Source organism: Parasteatoda tepidariorum, chromosome 7, assembly GCF_982258835.1.
Source record: "Parasteatoda tepidariorum strain Cologne lab strain chromosome 7, Ptep-v5.0, whole genome shotgun sequence".
NCBI lineage: Eukaryota > Metazoa > Arthropoda > Arachnida > Araneae > Theridiidae > Parasteatoda > Parasteatoda tepidariorum.
The window spans coordinates 12,490,705-12,507,671 of NC_141761.1; the positions used below are offsets into that span (position 1 = coordinate 12,490,705).

The 16,967-nt window shown below is 32.5% G+C and overlaps 1 protein-coding gene and 1 pseudogene across 1 annotated transcript; one reads left to right on the top strand and one right to left on the bottom strand.

Moving 5' to 3' along the window:
* The first annotated feature begins 223 nt into the window (after positions 1 to 223).
* On the top strand, positions 224 to 1,087 carry LOC147806844 (uncharacterized; annotated as a pseudogene).
* A 110-nt stretch (positions 1,088 to 1,197) lies between these two features.
* LOC122270357 (uncharacterized) lies at positions 1,198 to 3,780 on the bottom strand. The gene is made up of 2 exons (XM_043047387.3): positions 2,310 to 3,780; positions 1,198 to 1,250 (listed from the first exon to the last, which is right to left on the bottom strand). Exons 1-2 carry the CDS (start codon positions 3,778 to 3,780, stop codon positions 1,198 to 1,200), a joined length of 1,524 nt encoding a protein of 507 aa, XP_042903321.2.
* Between the last annotated feature and the right edge of the window lie 13,187 nt (positions 3,781 to 16,967).

Below are 16,967 nucleotides of genomic sequence, written 5' to 3' on the forward strand. Positions count from 1 at the left end.
AAATGGTGGAGACTATACACATCTTTGTGTTGAAAATGGTTTATCCTATATATTTGCAAAAAAATTAGATGTTAGCAAAATTTGCAGAATCAATTTATTTGCAAATGTAGATGGATTACCCATTTCCAAAAGTGGATCTAGTCAGATTTGGCCCATTCTCATTAAAGTATGTTTTGAAATTTTTTCTGATATTTTTACAGCTGGGATATTTTATGGCAAACAAAAGCCAAATGAGTTCATCAAACCATTCGTTGATGAAATAAAAAAATTTTGTAAAGATGGTTTGAATAGCCAAGGCAAATCAATAAATATTGCTTTAGAGGGTCTCATTTGTGACACTCCAGCCCGAGCCTTTATTATGAATACGAAAGGTCGTAATGGGTATTCTTGTTGCCCAAATGTATGATCGAAGGGGAGGTTATTAATGGAAGAGTTGCTTTTCTGGGAGAAAATTGGCCTCTTAGAACGAATGAATCATTTCGAGCTTATCTGGATGATGAATTTCATAATTCATACACTTATTTTGATCATCTTGACCACTTTAATTTAGTTACCCAGGTACCTTTTGATTATATGCACATGGTATGCCTTGGTGTAGTTCGAAAGCTTCTTAACTTTTGGTTAAAAGGAGATTTATCTTGCCGTTTTTACCTTCAAGGAAGGTAAATGAAATTTCATCTGCTCTCGAAAGCTTAAGAGCTCAACTACCAGCTGAATTTCCTCGTAAGCCGAGATCATTGAAGGAAATAGATCGGTGGAAGGCAACAGAGTTTCGGCAATTTATTTTATATACAGGCCCGGTCAATTTGCATGGTATCCTAATGTTTATTTAAATTTTATGTCGTTACATACTGCAGTTTTGATTTTGTGCCATAATTCTCTAAGTTCCATGCTGAATTCTTATGCAGAATCTTTATTGAAATCATTTATCGAAACATTCATTAAAATATATGGCGAAGAATTTGTGTCATTTAATGTTCATGGATTGATCCATTTGCCTTCAGACGTTAAAAGATTTGGATGCTTGGACAAGTTCAGTGCCTTTCCTTTTGAAAGTTATCTCCACAAATTGAAAAAAACTTTTTAGACCATTGCAACAGTTACATAGAAGAATAGCAGAGCTCACTTTGAGTAGTGTAGAAATTTCTTCTGCAACTTATTTTAAATTAATTAAAGAACGAAAAGAAGGGATTACTACTAACATTTGCCGTGGACCGCATTATTCAGAGATAATCCTGAAAGGTTCAAAACTGCAAAATAAAAGGCCAAACAATTGTTGTATGCTAAATGACGGTTTCATCGTGCTTATCGAAAATTTCAGCTTTTCTCGTGATAAGAATCTTTATGTTGTTGGGCGTCAGTACGATTCCAAAAGAGACTTTTATACAATTCCATGTAATTCTTCTCTTTTGAACATTTTTTTTTGGTTGATTCGTTATCGTGCATAAAATCTTGGCACATTAATGAAATTAAAGTTAAATGTTGTTTATTTCATTATCGTCAAAAAGATATTGTTTTTCCCATATTGCATTTAACTTAGAATTTTTATTATTAGTTTTTGTAAATAAGTTATATTTCATTATTTTGTGTTAAATGTATATATATTTGGATCAGTGAAAAAAATTTAAAGTTTTTATCTGCCCCCAAATTTTAATTCCTTTAAATGAAAGTTGAAATTCTATAAATTGTAATCTTTAAGAAAAAATTTTTTATCTAGACTAGATGTTTCATTCATTTTTTTCTGATATTTAGTTGTTTTACAAGACAAAATTTCAATTAGCAATTTTAAATATCAAATATTTATAAAATCCAGAGTGCTAAGCTTCTTTGTTTTGTATTAATTGCATTTTTATATATTTATATGAGTTATATGTGTTTTTTAATTCAAGTAAGAATTTAACTGTAGTTATTAAATTTAAATTATTTTATTCTTAAATTGATTGATTGATTGAATGTAGGGTTTAATGGCACAAAGTCCAAAAAAGGACATGCTGCGCCAAACAAACGGTTTTAAAATAAGGTAAATGTATAATACAAATTTTCCTCATCAAAAGTCACACGGAATTAATAAAACTAGATACAACGTGACAGAGGTATTTCAAAAGTGAGTAAAAGTAGATAAAAAGGATAAAACAGTTATATACAAGATAAAAAACCAATCGCGCGTAGAAACGCAAAAATGTTAGGATGATGGGAGTCACCTAACAAATCCTGCAGAGTTAAAATAGAACTACCAAAAAAGGTTAGTCGATGACGGTTAAAACAAGGGCAGATGATTAAGATATGGTGAATAGTTAGTAAAACTTTACAGGTGTTGCATTGGGGTGGAGGTTCCCCAAATAACAAATGTAAGTGTGTCAGCCGAGTGTGGCCGATTCGGAGACGATTTAACTTTACATCTGCATGTCGCAGACTCAATACAGGATAAGGGTTAAAATCTGTTTTTATTGAGTGCAACTTGTTATAAATCTTTAGATCCCATTGTTGTTGCCAAACAGATGTGATGAACTGTCGAATATAAGTTTTTGTGTCCGAGAAAGGTATAGATAGAGTTAAGACAGAGGTAGCAGATCGTGCAGCCGAATCAGCTAAGTCGTTCCCAGGTATACCGACGTGACTCGGTATCCAACAGAGTAAAATATGAAATCTATTTTTGTGGAGGGTTATCAACAAGTGATTAATAAAACATAAAATCGGGTGAGTGTCACTGTTAAAATTTTCCAACTGCCTCAAAACACTCATACTGTCGGAGTATATGCAATATTTCCTTGTAGAGCGAGTGGAAATCAGCCGCAGTGCCAAGAGAATGGCAGCAGCTTCAGCAGTAAAGACGGAGCAAATACTTGGGATTCTGTAGCTATAGGTATCATCAGCTATAATGACGCCACAGCCCACATAACCCGCAGATTTTGATCCGTCAGTAAACACAGGTACATACTCTGAATATTGATGACGATGAGAAATGAATAGTTGCTGGAAGATAATGGGTGCAACATTAGATTTATTATACATCATAAAAGGGGAATAAAATTGATATGGTATAATGTTCCATGGAGGTATGAGAAGATGATCCACTGATTGCGATGGTGATTTGCAAATGTCAAAAGTTTGAATGAGTAAACGCATGCGAGCATGAAATGGACGGACGTGAGAAGATCTAGCTGCATATAATCTCTCCAAGCTTGATGAAATTACATAATGCTTTAGTGGATGATATCTAGAGGACATGATACGAAAATAATAACTGAGAGATAGCTTCATGCGACGTAGATCTAATGGTATTTGATTGCAGACAACGTATAAACTTTCAACAGGGGATGTACGAAAAGCTCCCGAACAAATGCGAAGAGCTGAATGGTGTACAGTATCTAAGATACGTAGATTGGAGGTGGTTGCAGAGCCATAAACTGCACATGCATAGTCAATTCGCGATAGTATGAGTGCTTGATATATGCGTAGCAGGGCTAACCGATCCGCTCCCCAAAATGTATTAGACAGTACACGCAACATATTCAGTTTCCGTTCGCATTGTTTTCGTAACTGCCTTATATGAGGTATGAAAGTTAGCTTATTGTCGAAAGTGACACCTAAAAACTTCGTGTGTGGTACAACTGGTATATTAATGTTTCGAATGGAGATGTCAGGGTCATTATGAAGCGAGCGTTTTCGGCAGAAATGGATACAGCAACTTTTAGATGGCGAAAGAGTGTGACCATTCTGATCACACCAGTCTAAGATCTTGTTCACAGCTAATTGCAGTTGTCGCTCGATGACTCTCATGTCGGATTCTTAAATAATAGTTGTATTATAATTGGTTATTTCTTAGTTTGTTATGTATAGAGTTACTTATGTATGTATTTTCTTTTGAATGCACACAATTTTTTTAAAATTGTATGCATTGTCTTGATTAAATTGACTGTATTGTCTTGATTAGATTTTTTCTACTTGTAAATTTGCATTAGATGTTCTACTTATAAAATGAAATATTTTGTGCCACGTCTATAGATAAAATGTATGCAATTGTAACATTTGAGGTTGGAGCTTGCGAGCTTATTCCGAAATCATGGATTCATTGACAAAAATGTTTTTGGCCACCTTCTGCAACTAAGTCAGATGTACTGTCAAAGTTCATAAAATGTCTTGTGTCCCCAACAGAGGATTGGCAGCTGCATTCAATTGTAGTTTTAGGCAGTGCAAGTGAGTTATTTTACAATTATTTTAATTAATTTAGTATTAACGAGCTTAGTATTAGAGCCACAAAAAATGACATTTCATTTGCTGCAATGAATTCAGTTTTTCTCCTTACATGATTGATTGTTCAAAATCTGTCTTAAAATTAATAAAAAGTTGCAAAGTTAATTAGCTATTATATTAAATTTAATCAGGCTATCGATTTTAACTGCTAAAAACAATTACATTGTTTTCACTATCTCAATAATTCATATTTTCTTAAAAATAATTCTTGAATTATATTTATGTTGATAACATATTTTAGTTAAATTTAATATTTAAAAGAATCATATGAAAACGATCAAAATGTCTATATGTGTAACTAATTTTATACAGAATAGTGTCTACATTTTGTCATTTTAATTTCATTATTTCAAAAGCAGTTATTAGAATTTCTTCTGCTTATTGCTTAGTTTCATATCTTAACCATTTCCTGATCATATGTGTCACCTTTGGCTTTTTGCTTACACACCCACAAATTAATGAATAAGTGAGCTAAAACAGTACTTAGGAAAACTCTTCAAAAAACGGTTTTCAATATCAGTAATGGAAATAAAAAATTATTTTATGTTTACTTTAAAATTTAGATGTTTCACTTTTGTATTTACTTTATTTTACTTTTATTCGTAATCATAAATTAAGGCATTACTTAGTTGCTTTTTTATTTACTTTACTTTAAAATTATTAATAACATTTATTATATTTTATTATTATGCTTGAATTAGTTTAACTTTTAAACATAAAGAGTTTTTACCCACAAAAAATAAAAAAATGTTGCACAATAGTTAAAACTTGCACGTACAAGCTCATTAAAATTCTTTAAATGGTAGCATATTTATTTAACTACGTTATTTCAGTATTGACTCATTAATTTTTTCTCCTACATTTTAATATTTCAAGAAGTACTTTTTTTTAAAAAAAAATTTTTCTTTTTAATAGAATCATATGAGGAAGGAAGAAGAAAAACGATCTTTCTTCGGATCCTACGGATTATGGGAGAGGCAAGAGAAAAATTAAATTTCTCGACAATGATTCTTCGGATTCTCCATCGGATGACACATCGGATGCTTCCTCCTGTACTGTGAGAATTGAATTCTAATAGTCTAACTTTTGAATGAAAGGCCACCATCTTTGGATGTGATAAATTTTCCCTCAACGTCATCTTTGACTTTCACAGGAAAAGAATATTTGCAAGGTGATTATTTATAAAATTAATAAAACTTTGAAATGCAGCTGTTCAAAGTAACCAGGGTCTTAAAAAGTATAGATAGACCTTGAATTAATTGTTCTTCCTCATTTTAATTACTTAATTTAATAGAGGTAGATTTATTACCTAATTTAATAGTGGTAGAGTTATTACTTATTTAAAAACTTTAAAAGCTTAAAATTTACAAATTATAAATAACAATCCTCGCTTGTCAATTGCTCAAAAACAGGCACCCATTTTCAAGACATGCCATATATGAATAAGAAGAAAACTTAAAGAAATAATGAGAACACTTTTTCATTCATTTTTAGTATTCTTATTTGGTTTTTAAGTAGATTTATTGATTTAGCATTATTTCTTTTCTTATATGCATGGGTAAATACATTTTAACTTGAAATATCTCTTTCACATATTTCAGTCTAAGAAGTAATATATAGTAAGTTAATATTGTCTTTTTTCAGGTTCTGAAGTTCGACATTCACAGTCATCCCTAATGACCAAAAAATCTGCTAACTCTTCTGGTAAGTTATTGAATCTGTACGGAGAATTTTTTTTCACTAAGTTTAAAGTTCAGGTAAATATATTTGTCATCATTCGCCTCTTGCTATGTGAAGCTGTTTTATATATATGTGTTGATATTTTAATTCTTAGTTTACTTTTTTTATTTATTTAGAATTAAAACTTCTGGTATGCAAATGTTTCATAATATGTATTTCTAAATGTTTCATAACATGTATTTTTTGATGGGGTTAAAAAAAATATTCAATGATTTTTAAGATAAAATATTTGATGCTTAAAAGGGATATAAAACTTAATTGTAGTTGATCTACATATTTTCTCCATTATTAAATGTTCGTTAACATTTTTATCTGATAATTGTGTTTAAAACTTTGAATTAATATTTAAATATTTGTCTTTTTCTAGATTTTCCAAGACCTCGTTCTTTTACAAGGACTGATGTTTTTAACTCATCTTGGTAAGTTCTATTTTGTGTCTTCTTAAGAATTCTTCCATAGCAAAAAGTTAGTTGCTCTAATACACAATAAAAATAATACCACATTTTATAAAATTCCTATCCTTGGCCTAAAATGAGTTAAATCAAGAAATTGGTTTGCATATCATCATGTATTAACCAAACAATTTATTAATTTTTAGATTCTCCTAGACCTCAATCATCAAGAATGTCTGATGTTCCTTTTAACCTTCCTGGTAAGTTTTACACTGGTGTGCAAAACTTAAGCAACAAGTGCGTTTTGAGTCATAACTCTACAAGAAATCATCCGATTGACATGAAATTTGAATATGATGTACATTATTTTGTACTTAAACGATGGTAAAATAATAATGGCGCAGAAATGAATATAAAGCTTAAAGTAGGGTATGGAACAAAAAAAGGCTTTATTTCACATATAGTGGCGTTACACATGATTGCCTGAAGAAGCGTAAGTACAACTGGCAGATGTTCCCTGGTATGGGATATGCCCTCCCCTTACTGTAATTGTTGCTTGACATCGTCTCTCCATGCTAAGCACCAGATTATCCAGGAGTTCTTGGGGTAAACGTCTCCATTCCTCCTTTAACGCATCTTTTAGCTGATGGGTGCTACCAGGAGGATACTGACGTGTCGCAAGATGTCTCCCTAAGCATCCCACACATGCTCTATGGGATTTAGATCTGGAGAGTAAGCTGGCCAATCCATTCGTGTGATATCTTCACTTTCCAGTAGCTCTTGAACATTAGCAGTACGGTGTGGCTGGGCATTGTCATCCATAAAAATGAAGTTTGGTCCAATGGCCCCTCTGAACAGACTCACATGGGGTAGGATTACCTCATTGCAGTAGCGGTCTCCAGTTACAGAACCTCGGTCGAAGATCTGAAGCTCAGTCCTCCCGTTCAACATAATGCCACCCCAGACGAAAACTCCAGGACCACCGTAACGATCTCTTTCCGCGATATTATTGGGATGAAATCGAGCTCCAACCTCTCTCCAGATCAACTGACGTTGAGAATCGCTTGTAGCACTAAAACGACTCTCATCTGTGAAGAGGACGTGACTCCATTGATGAGGTGTCCAGGTTTCGTGTTCTCTGCGCCACTCTAAACGATGCCGCCGATGGCTAACTTTTGAAGGTATGCAACGTTCAGGACGTCTAGCAAATAAGCCACCTTCGCGAAGGCGTCTGGCCACTGTAAATCTTGATACTTGTCGTCCTGTGGCTGTGCACAGTTGCTGAGATATGGCGCTCGCTGACTGAAAACGGTTTCTTTTCGCCTGGAGGACAATGTAACGGTCATCTCTTGGTGTTGTTTTCCTTGGAAGGCTACCACCAACCTTCCGAACAGCTGTACCAGTAGTTTTAAAGGCATTCCAAGCACGAGAAACAACACTTTTGTTGATCCCGAACTCTTCGGCGACACTGGTCACACTACGCCCCTCCTCAAGCTTCCCAATCATTCTTCCTCGAGTAAAGTCGTCTAAATGATTTCTTGAAGACATGTTTCACAAAACAAATCACTTGCAATTGCAGCGAATGTCTTTAACTACGATGCTCTTCATCCTTTTATCACAGCTTTGACTTGCACGCGCCAACCCACAAGGTTTACGTACACTTACATCACCTACGACGCTTTATTTCTAAAATTTCCATGCAAATAATCTTTCTACTAAATTATGTGCATATTATAATGCAATTTCATGGCTATCTTATACTTTGTTGGGGAGCTGTGGTCGAAAAAACACTTGTTGCTCAAGTTTTGCACACCAGTGTATTTTGTTTATAGTCTTCCATAATGAATGTTTCAGTAATGACTTGGCAGTGCAAGAAAATTGGATGCAAAATAAAGTAATTTAAAAAAAGATGGGACCGATTGGTCATTTAATTTTAGCTGCCGCTTTTTTTTATCTCTCCATTGACTCGCTTCATTGTGAGTAGTTATTTTCAGGTTTATCTGCTTAAAATTATTTTGCTTTTAATGTACAAGTTTTTAATGAAAATTAAATCGAAATATTTCAAACGTTCCTATTAATTAGTCATTGCTCTGTATGTAATTTTTAGGTATATATATTTTTTAAACAGATTGATTGATTGTTGCACTAAATTTGCATCATACTTTTAATAACAAATGAAGACTTAATTGTATTTCTTTTCCCTAGATTCTCCAATGGATCAATCTACGAGGGTTGCTATTTATATTTCTGGCCTTGGCAGCAGTAAGTGTTGCTAGGCGACCGCAGACGATTTTAATCGAAAGTTTGATATTTTTAAACATAAATTCAGCAGACGATTTACTATTATAGCTTCGTTTGTGTTGTTGACAGTAAATTGAAAAGTTCTTCTCTTTCAAAAAATGGAATTGAATCGTGAACGTTTTCGTGCCATTATTTTTCATAACTTTCGACGTGGATTGTCAAGACAAGACTGCTTAATTCTTTATTCAGCGATAAAGCGTCATCCTACAGCACTGTAAAAAATTGGCATAACGAATTTAATCGTGGTCGATGTTCGATCCAGGACGAATCCCGTGCAGGTCGTCCAAAATCCGTTGTTGTGCCAGAAAAGATCGATACTGTGCGTGAACTGATAAAGCAAGATCGTCATGTGACGTACCGTGAGATACAGGCGTCTTTGGACATTAGTATGACTAGCATCAATAAAATATTGCATGAACATTTGAGCGTAAAAAAAATTTTTTTCGCGTTGGATCCCGCATTATCTGACAAACGCTCAAAAAAAAGGCTCGTGTCGATTGGTGCAAGGAAATGTTGGAAAAATACGTTCAAGGTACATCAAAGGCTGTGTATAACATCTACACAGTTGACGAATCATGGATCTATGCATATGAGCCGGAAACAAGACAGCAATCAACTGTATGGGTCTTCCAAGACGAGGCAAAACCAACAAAAGTTGTTCGAGGAAGAAGCACATCGAAACAAATGATTGCCTGTTTCTTCGGCATTAACGGTCATGTGGCAACTGTGGCGTTAGAGCAATGCAGGACGGTCAATTCTGAATGGTACACGACCATTTGTTTGCCAGAAGTCATTGGAGAAATCCGAAAAAAGCTGAAGAACAAGCGAATCATTCTTCATCATGCAATGCGAGCTCTCACACATCGACTCAAACAAAGGCATTTCTGACTGAGCGAAAGATCGAACTGATGGGTCATCCGCCGTACAGCCCTGATTTGGCACCCAATGACTTCTTCTTATTCCCACACATCAAAAATAAATTACGTGGACAATGATTTTCGACCCCCGAAGAAGCGGTTGATGCATTCAAAACGCATGTTTTGGAGTTACCTCAATCGGACTGGAAAAAGTGCTTTGAAAATTTGTTCAAACGCATGCAAAAGTGTATTGATCATCATGGAGAATATTTTGAAAAACAATAAAACCAATTGCGATCCTACATATTTGTTTTTTTATTATTAGGCCAGAAATATAAATAGCAACCCTCGTAATACAGTGGCTCCTATTAACTCAACTGGTGAGTTTATCAATCATTTTTCCATTGTTAACAGTGAATCATTTGAGACCTCATTAATATTGTTTTGCTTATAATAATGTAGAAATTAGAGAAAATTATGCTATTTCTTTCAACCAACTCTTAATTGAAGTCTACTTCATACTTCCATATTATTTGATAATCTATATGTCTTCAGGAAAATGTGTATATAATAAAAACTTAGCAAGCCAAGGGGAAAATGTCACATAATGTATCAAAGAGTACAAGACACATTTACAGTCTTAAGTAGCGTTTGTAAAAAGTACTTAAAAGTGCTTTTTTGGGGGGATTTCGTTTTTAAAAGCTTTTGAAGGTGCTTTTTTTTCATGGATAATTTTTTTTCCTTCAGTGATATCTGGTGGATCCCGTGCATTTCACGAAAAAATGGGGTGTTTGCTACGCAATCATTCACGCGGACTTCATGTCGTACCCACGTTATGACTTGCGCATGTGCGTACACTTGAAACCGAAGCCCGAGTGCTCCAATTCGGATGGAGAATATCAGATCCTCGTGAAATGTTTTTCGTTTTAATTTATTTTAATTTTATTCTTATTTATTTTATTTTACTTCTAACACTTTTTTGACGTAGGGGGTAAGGGTACTTTTGTTCTGAGTTCAGGGTCAAGTTGAATTCACTCGGTGATGTGGGAAAGTACTGATTGTTTCGATTTACGCCCGTTTCTTTTTGAGTTTTTTTTTTAAATGCTAAAACTGTTTATAAAAAGTTTTTATTTTTCAATAATATCATTGTTTGAATATGAATTTTTTGAGTGCTTGAAAATTTTTGTAAAGTACTTGAAAGATTTTTAAAAAGGGCTTATTTTTAATTCAAAGATTTGGCTACGCACCCTGTAAAAGAAAAACAGTTTAATTTTTAAAATATGTTATTTTTTTTTTAATAGGTGTTCTACGGTCCCTTTTGCGTGAAATTAAACTTATTAAGCACACCCAGAAGGTTCAAGGAGAAATGTTAGAACTTATTCTACAAAAGATAGATTCTCGTAATAGTATGGTTCACTATTTCCATGCACGAGTTTCTTATAACCCAAATTGCATAGAGATAAAGATAACTGCATAATCTTTTTATGCAGTTGATATTTACGATAAGCTATTTTCAAAATGAAATTTTGCTTCCTTTAAAATAAATTTTTAATAATTGTATCATTTACATGTCGCTTTTTTAAAATATTGTTATTTGTATAATTTCTTATTCGTTTCAGATACTTTTTTTCATTTTATTTCCGTACTTAATTTCTGCATATTATATTTATTGAATTCCCCATAAATTAGATGACTTAGTTTGAAAAATTGTTAAAGAATGCTTTTAAATATAATCTTTGATAATATTCATCAATATTAATTTTTTTTCTTAGTAGATCATGATATCAAGTTTATTTTGAATTGAGACACTTCATCTTGAATTTATTAGTAACCTTCGTGCATTTTTTTCAGCTACACCCTCAATACATCAAAGATTTGACCTTGTAATTCCAGTGAAATGTGACGGTGACTTTGTGAAGCTTAATTCTTTGCTGGATAATTTAAAATTGAAGGCTGAATTGGTAATTAATTTTTTAAGCTAAAAGTGAAAACTTTTATATGATCATATTTTCTCTAGCATTTAAAGTTTAAGAAAATTTTCTCCCCAATGATAAAAATTCGAGCGGAGAGTTTTTACAAAACTTCATTTAACAAATTTATAACTTAATATATAACCAGCAAATTTGCTTTTAAGTATTTTTAGTATAATGAATATATAAATTATTTTCTAAACATAAGGTATAAGGTGATTGATTTTTTTAATTTTAATAGTTATTTTTCTTCTTGTAGTCTGCTAGATTGCAAAGTCTTGGTGGAACCGATTTCAAAGACCACACAAGACGAGCGCTTCGTCACATCATGCCTGATGAGGTTGCTGAACTGTACAGCTGGGTGGGCAATAAAGGAAAAAAAAAGATTTTTTGGTTGCAGAGTGTCAGACGCAATTATTGGTAATATTTAATCTCTGTTTATATATATATTTATTTATTCCATTAGTAGCTTTCAGTATATAGTTAAAATTTGTGTTGCTAAAGTTATCTTTCTAGAAAATGAATCTTAATTACTAAAAGTATCTATACCCATTTAAATGGTATTATTATTAAATTTAGTTTTCAAATAAACATCTATAAATAGCTTTTTTTTTTACTTTTCAATATACTATAATTTTAGTATTCCATGAATTTTCAATGAGCTTATAAATTATTCCAAACACAGTATAAAGTGTGTAATTGTTTGAAATAATCTTTTTATTAGTATCGCCATCTTCTTTTCCAGTCACAGTAGTACGGTAATCATATGGTACTTCAGTTATCCAACTCTTCTTTTGACTTGCACTTTAAAATATTCTGATTATTGTTACATGTGTTTGTACTAACAGCTTTATCATTATTACAGTTGATGTTACTAGATTATTCTTGTGACAATGAATCAAACATGTTTATCAAATCATTTTATTTTTCGTGAACTAGTATACTGTTACGTATGATGGGCAATTAAAAAAACTAGTCATTTTTATTTAGAGTGATTTTAGTCCTAATTAAAAAAGCAGCTTAAGGTCACCCGATACCATTTTCCTTACGTATCTCCTGTCCTGAGAGTGACAGAAATTTGGGCTTCTACTAATTTATTTTTAGATACCTTTTAAATCTCATAATTATTCATAAAACTACCTACTGGCTTGTTTAGGTTTTCTTTTTGTTATGTTTTAGAGGCTGTTCACAGTGTTTTTACAAACACTAAAGTGAATGAAGTTGAAAATGTTATTAAAGGCTGGTTGCACCATGCTAAAGAAAGAAGATTGTACTCTGAAAGAAAATTAAAGAAATAATTGTATAAATAAAAGTTTTACATATGTGACTCTAACATTGTTTTTTTTTTCAATTCTCATATTTATTTGCATACATGAAATTTATGCTGCAAAAAATACATAAATCCTTAAAACACGTTATCATTTTTTATATCTTCACAAAATACTGATTTAAGTATGCCTTCAGCTAACAATTCTGTAGTAAAACATGCCAACAGCTGCTTTAGTTTGTACATAAAAGCAGATAATTATCTAGTTTTTTTCGTTTTTTAAAATTGCATCATTGACACAATAAAGGATGTGATCCATAAACATCTATGTTGAGTTTTTGATAAAATAATCACAACTTCATTTAAACTATGTAAAATATTTTTTTAGTAAATTTTGCAGAGGAATGTACAAAAAAAAATATTTGCCAATTGAATAGTTTCAATTGATAATACGAATAATTTAAATATTAATCCAAAGTTCTCAGTATTAAGAGCAACGTTAAAATTGATTGAATGTAGAGTTTAATGGCACAAAATCCAAATGTGGACATGCTGCGCCAAACAATATGTTTATACATGTCAAAATTGAAGTGCATACTTATTTTACTAAATATAATTAAAAATTGATAAAATCATATACAAACAATCAACGGTAATAGTGGAATAAAATCACGTCAAAGTTAAAACACAGTAAAATATTATAAAAGTAAGAATATCCTTCTAAAAATGAATAAATTCATGAACAGAATATACAATTTAAAATGCCAATAGCACGTAAAAATGCAAAAATGTTCGGATGATGAGAGTCACCTAACAAATCTCCCATAGATAAAATAGAACTGCCAAAAAAGGCAAGACGATGTCTGTTAAAATACGGGCAAGTGATTAAAATATGGTGAATCGAAAGAAAAACATCACAAGTGTTACATTGAGGAGGTGGTTCACCAAACAACAAATGTAGATGGGTCAGTCTGGTGTGTCCGATTCGCAGACGGGTAAGCTTAATGAGCAACGTTAAAAAGAAAATTATTCATTATTTTATTATGAGATCTTTAATATATCTACTACATTAAACAATATGAGCAATCGTAAATTACAAGGTTCACGAAAGATTCAACAAGGCTCATAATTAAATTAGAAATATTCTTTGAGGAAAACTAACACTAAGTGAGAGACTTATAACCTTGCTTGGTGTTTGAAGGGTACATTTAATTAGAATTTTTAATAATGGTCAAGTTTTTATTCCAAACAATAGAAATGTGAAATCCAATAAACTTGCACATTTTTGGATTAAAATTATATATTATTCTTTTCTTTAGATACGTTTGTTTTTTTACTGTTTTACTTCCTTTTGCTTTATTAATTTTCCTAAAAAAAATAGTTGAGGAATAGCCCATTTTTCTAGGAGAATTAGTAATGCCAATCGAGATAGAGTGTAATACAATTTAAAAACTATCACCCTTTTTTTCATTTAGAAAACATTTTTCTAACCTCTAATTCAGTAAATTTAAAAGAAAAACCTTTTTACAAAGTATTTAAGTCACCAATATTAATAAAAATTTCAGAGATGAAATTTATATCCAAAATAAGACACCATCCTATTACTATCATACCTGTTCCGACATACCTCATATAAGTTATCTAAATCCTTGCTAAACTATAGTCTTTCTTTGTCCTAATGCCATCCTAAAGCGTTCTAAAGGTATCCTAAAACTGTCCTAGTTATGACATCATTAAGATATCTGCAGGTGGAACATTCTAACACGCAGATGACATCCGTAGGACATTTAGCGGTAAATGTAGGACTTCCTCTGGAAGTCACAGAATTCTAAAGATGACAACTTTAGGATGTCATAACGAAGTCAATGTGCTGTATGGGTGGATACTTTTCTTCCGGCAGGTAATCGCAGTCTGTTTGTTATAATCAAAATAAATACGGTAACGAAAAAAACTACAACAAAGAAACCTATGGTTAAAAAAAAGTCATTTTTTCTCTAATTAGATAATTCATAACGCCTAAAAAATATTTTTTTACTCTAAAAAATAGTATAAACGGAACAATCACACAACTATGTCAGTGAGATGATTGTGCTTGAAGGTTCAGAGCCAGTTTCTTAACGATCGGTTCAATTTATTTCGTGAGGTGAAGATGTTTCCTCGTTTCTTCTTTTTTGCGACTAGTTCCATCACAACACTGAATTTTGTTTGACAAGGTAGGAGGAAGGGAAAGCAATTAAAAAATTTTCGAAGATAGTCTACAGTCTAGGGTAGAAGCGACCTATGTTACCTTGAAGTCAAAATTCTGTGAGCTGATCACTATTTCAAAGTTTCCTTAGTTGAAAGTTCGACCAATTCCTCTTGAATTCTGAACTCTGCTGTTTCAATCGTCACGAAAGGGCTTATAACCCCTTAGGGATTTTCAGGGACAAAAATCTATGAAACGGTCCAAGTGAAAAGACTCATAGTGTTGACAATATTCTTTAATATCAGAGGGAATTTCATCATTCTTTTTTAAGATCCGATAAGATTGGAAGTTGGCTGAACTAATTCCGACCGAAATTCCGCTTCCACAAAATGAGTTTTTTTTAGAATGGCAGACTGGTTTTGTAGTGATAAAATTGAGCTCGTCACCTCGAAGTTTTGAATTAACACTAATAAACTTTGGAAATAAATCAGTCATATATACAACGCCTATCTTAAATTCTAGTAATCCGTCTCTCAGAGCTACATCTCTGTCTTCGAGGAACTCAAGCACGGAGTCGAAAATATTCTAAAACCAATTGAGACAGGCCCCTTAGGAAAGCCAGTGGATCTCATAGTGTAGTAGAAAATGATTGAATTCATTTTTTTACACAGCTTCTGAATAATCGATCGTTCAGAGCATTACTGCGAATTTTGTTCACAGCAGAGCTCGACCTATTGCAATGATTCAAACAAACTATCACTGATATTTTTTAAAACTAAATGCTGTCTGTGAATTACGCAGCGAGCAGCTAAAATATATGGTACCTACCTGTTCAAAAAGATGATAAACCCATCCATCATTGCAGAAGGTTTATCAGTGGCAACAGACATGATATTCCCAAGAGGAATGTTTTTCTATTCAAAGTAATCTTTGTCAGTATTAAAAACAGATTCATCTTTGGTATCCTCAATCAAGCTTCTTGCAAAAAGCATTTCTTGGATAATTTTTCCTTCCTTCACAAACCGGACGCAAACCACCAGTAAAGCCTCATTACTTGGCAAAGTTGACTCATCAACTTGTAGGAAAAATTCTTTGGATATCAAAAGTTCGCATAAGGAAACTTCAACGTCTTCAGCTATCTCATCAGTTCATCGCCGCACTGTAATCGTTGCTTAATAAGATAATTTTGATTACATTAGATGCGGCTGGATTGTGTAAAACTGTTTCTGAAATTTCCTAGCCAGCCGACAGTATCAACTCTTCGCCGATGGTATGAAAGATTCCTAAAATTAGCAATTAAATTTGATATAATATAAGAGGCTATCAAAACATCGTCACATTTTTGTGATGAGGTTGCTAGTGTGCCTGAGGCAGAAGATGCCCTTGATTTTGTGAAAAATGACAAATCGTTATTTTATTTGTCAGGATGAATTTCTTGGAAATGCTCTTGCAAACGAGAAGTTTTCATTGCCTCATTAGATGAAATTTGTTACGAAGTAAATGCGTAATTGAGAGTTCTACGGCGATTGAACAAATTCGAATTTCAAGTACGTGACTAATGTATTGCCAACACTTCCTTTTGTTAACCGACATTGTTTGTGGCAGCACAATACAAATGATGAATAAAACCCATATTCATTCTGATTCGTATTTGTTGTATCTCGGGATCTTTTTGGCTATTGGTTTGAAATGAATCAGTGCAAGCCAATATTTTTTAGTGTTTTTTATTTAAACTTAACGAAACGACAACAAACAAAAGACTGAAGAGAAAAGCTATGTATCCTTACAGATGCGCACACTGCGCCATCTATCGCAAGGTAAAAATTTTATTTAATGGAAGGAAGATGCAACATCCTCCAACCGCAAAAGGTTAAAATTATCAAAAATTTTAAATAAAAGTTAAAGTATTAAGTTTAGAAATATGAAATAAAATTATTGCAAATACATAAAATATATATAGAAAAGGACAAAAAATTTTAAAGTATAATACAAAATTGAAGA

Bases quoted from the DNA above. Each gene is read 5' to 3' on its own strand.
- LOC122270357 (XM_043047387.3), bottom strand. From the start codon at position 3,780: ATGAGAGTCATCGAGCGACAACTGCAATTAGCTGTGAACAAGATCTTA. The intron at 1,251-2,309 runs GTAAAGTTTTAC...TTTATTTTGCAG, and splicing joins TCCACCCCAATGCAACACCT to TTTTGAACCTTTCAGGATTA.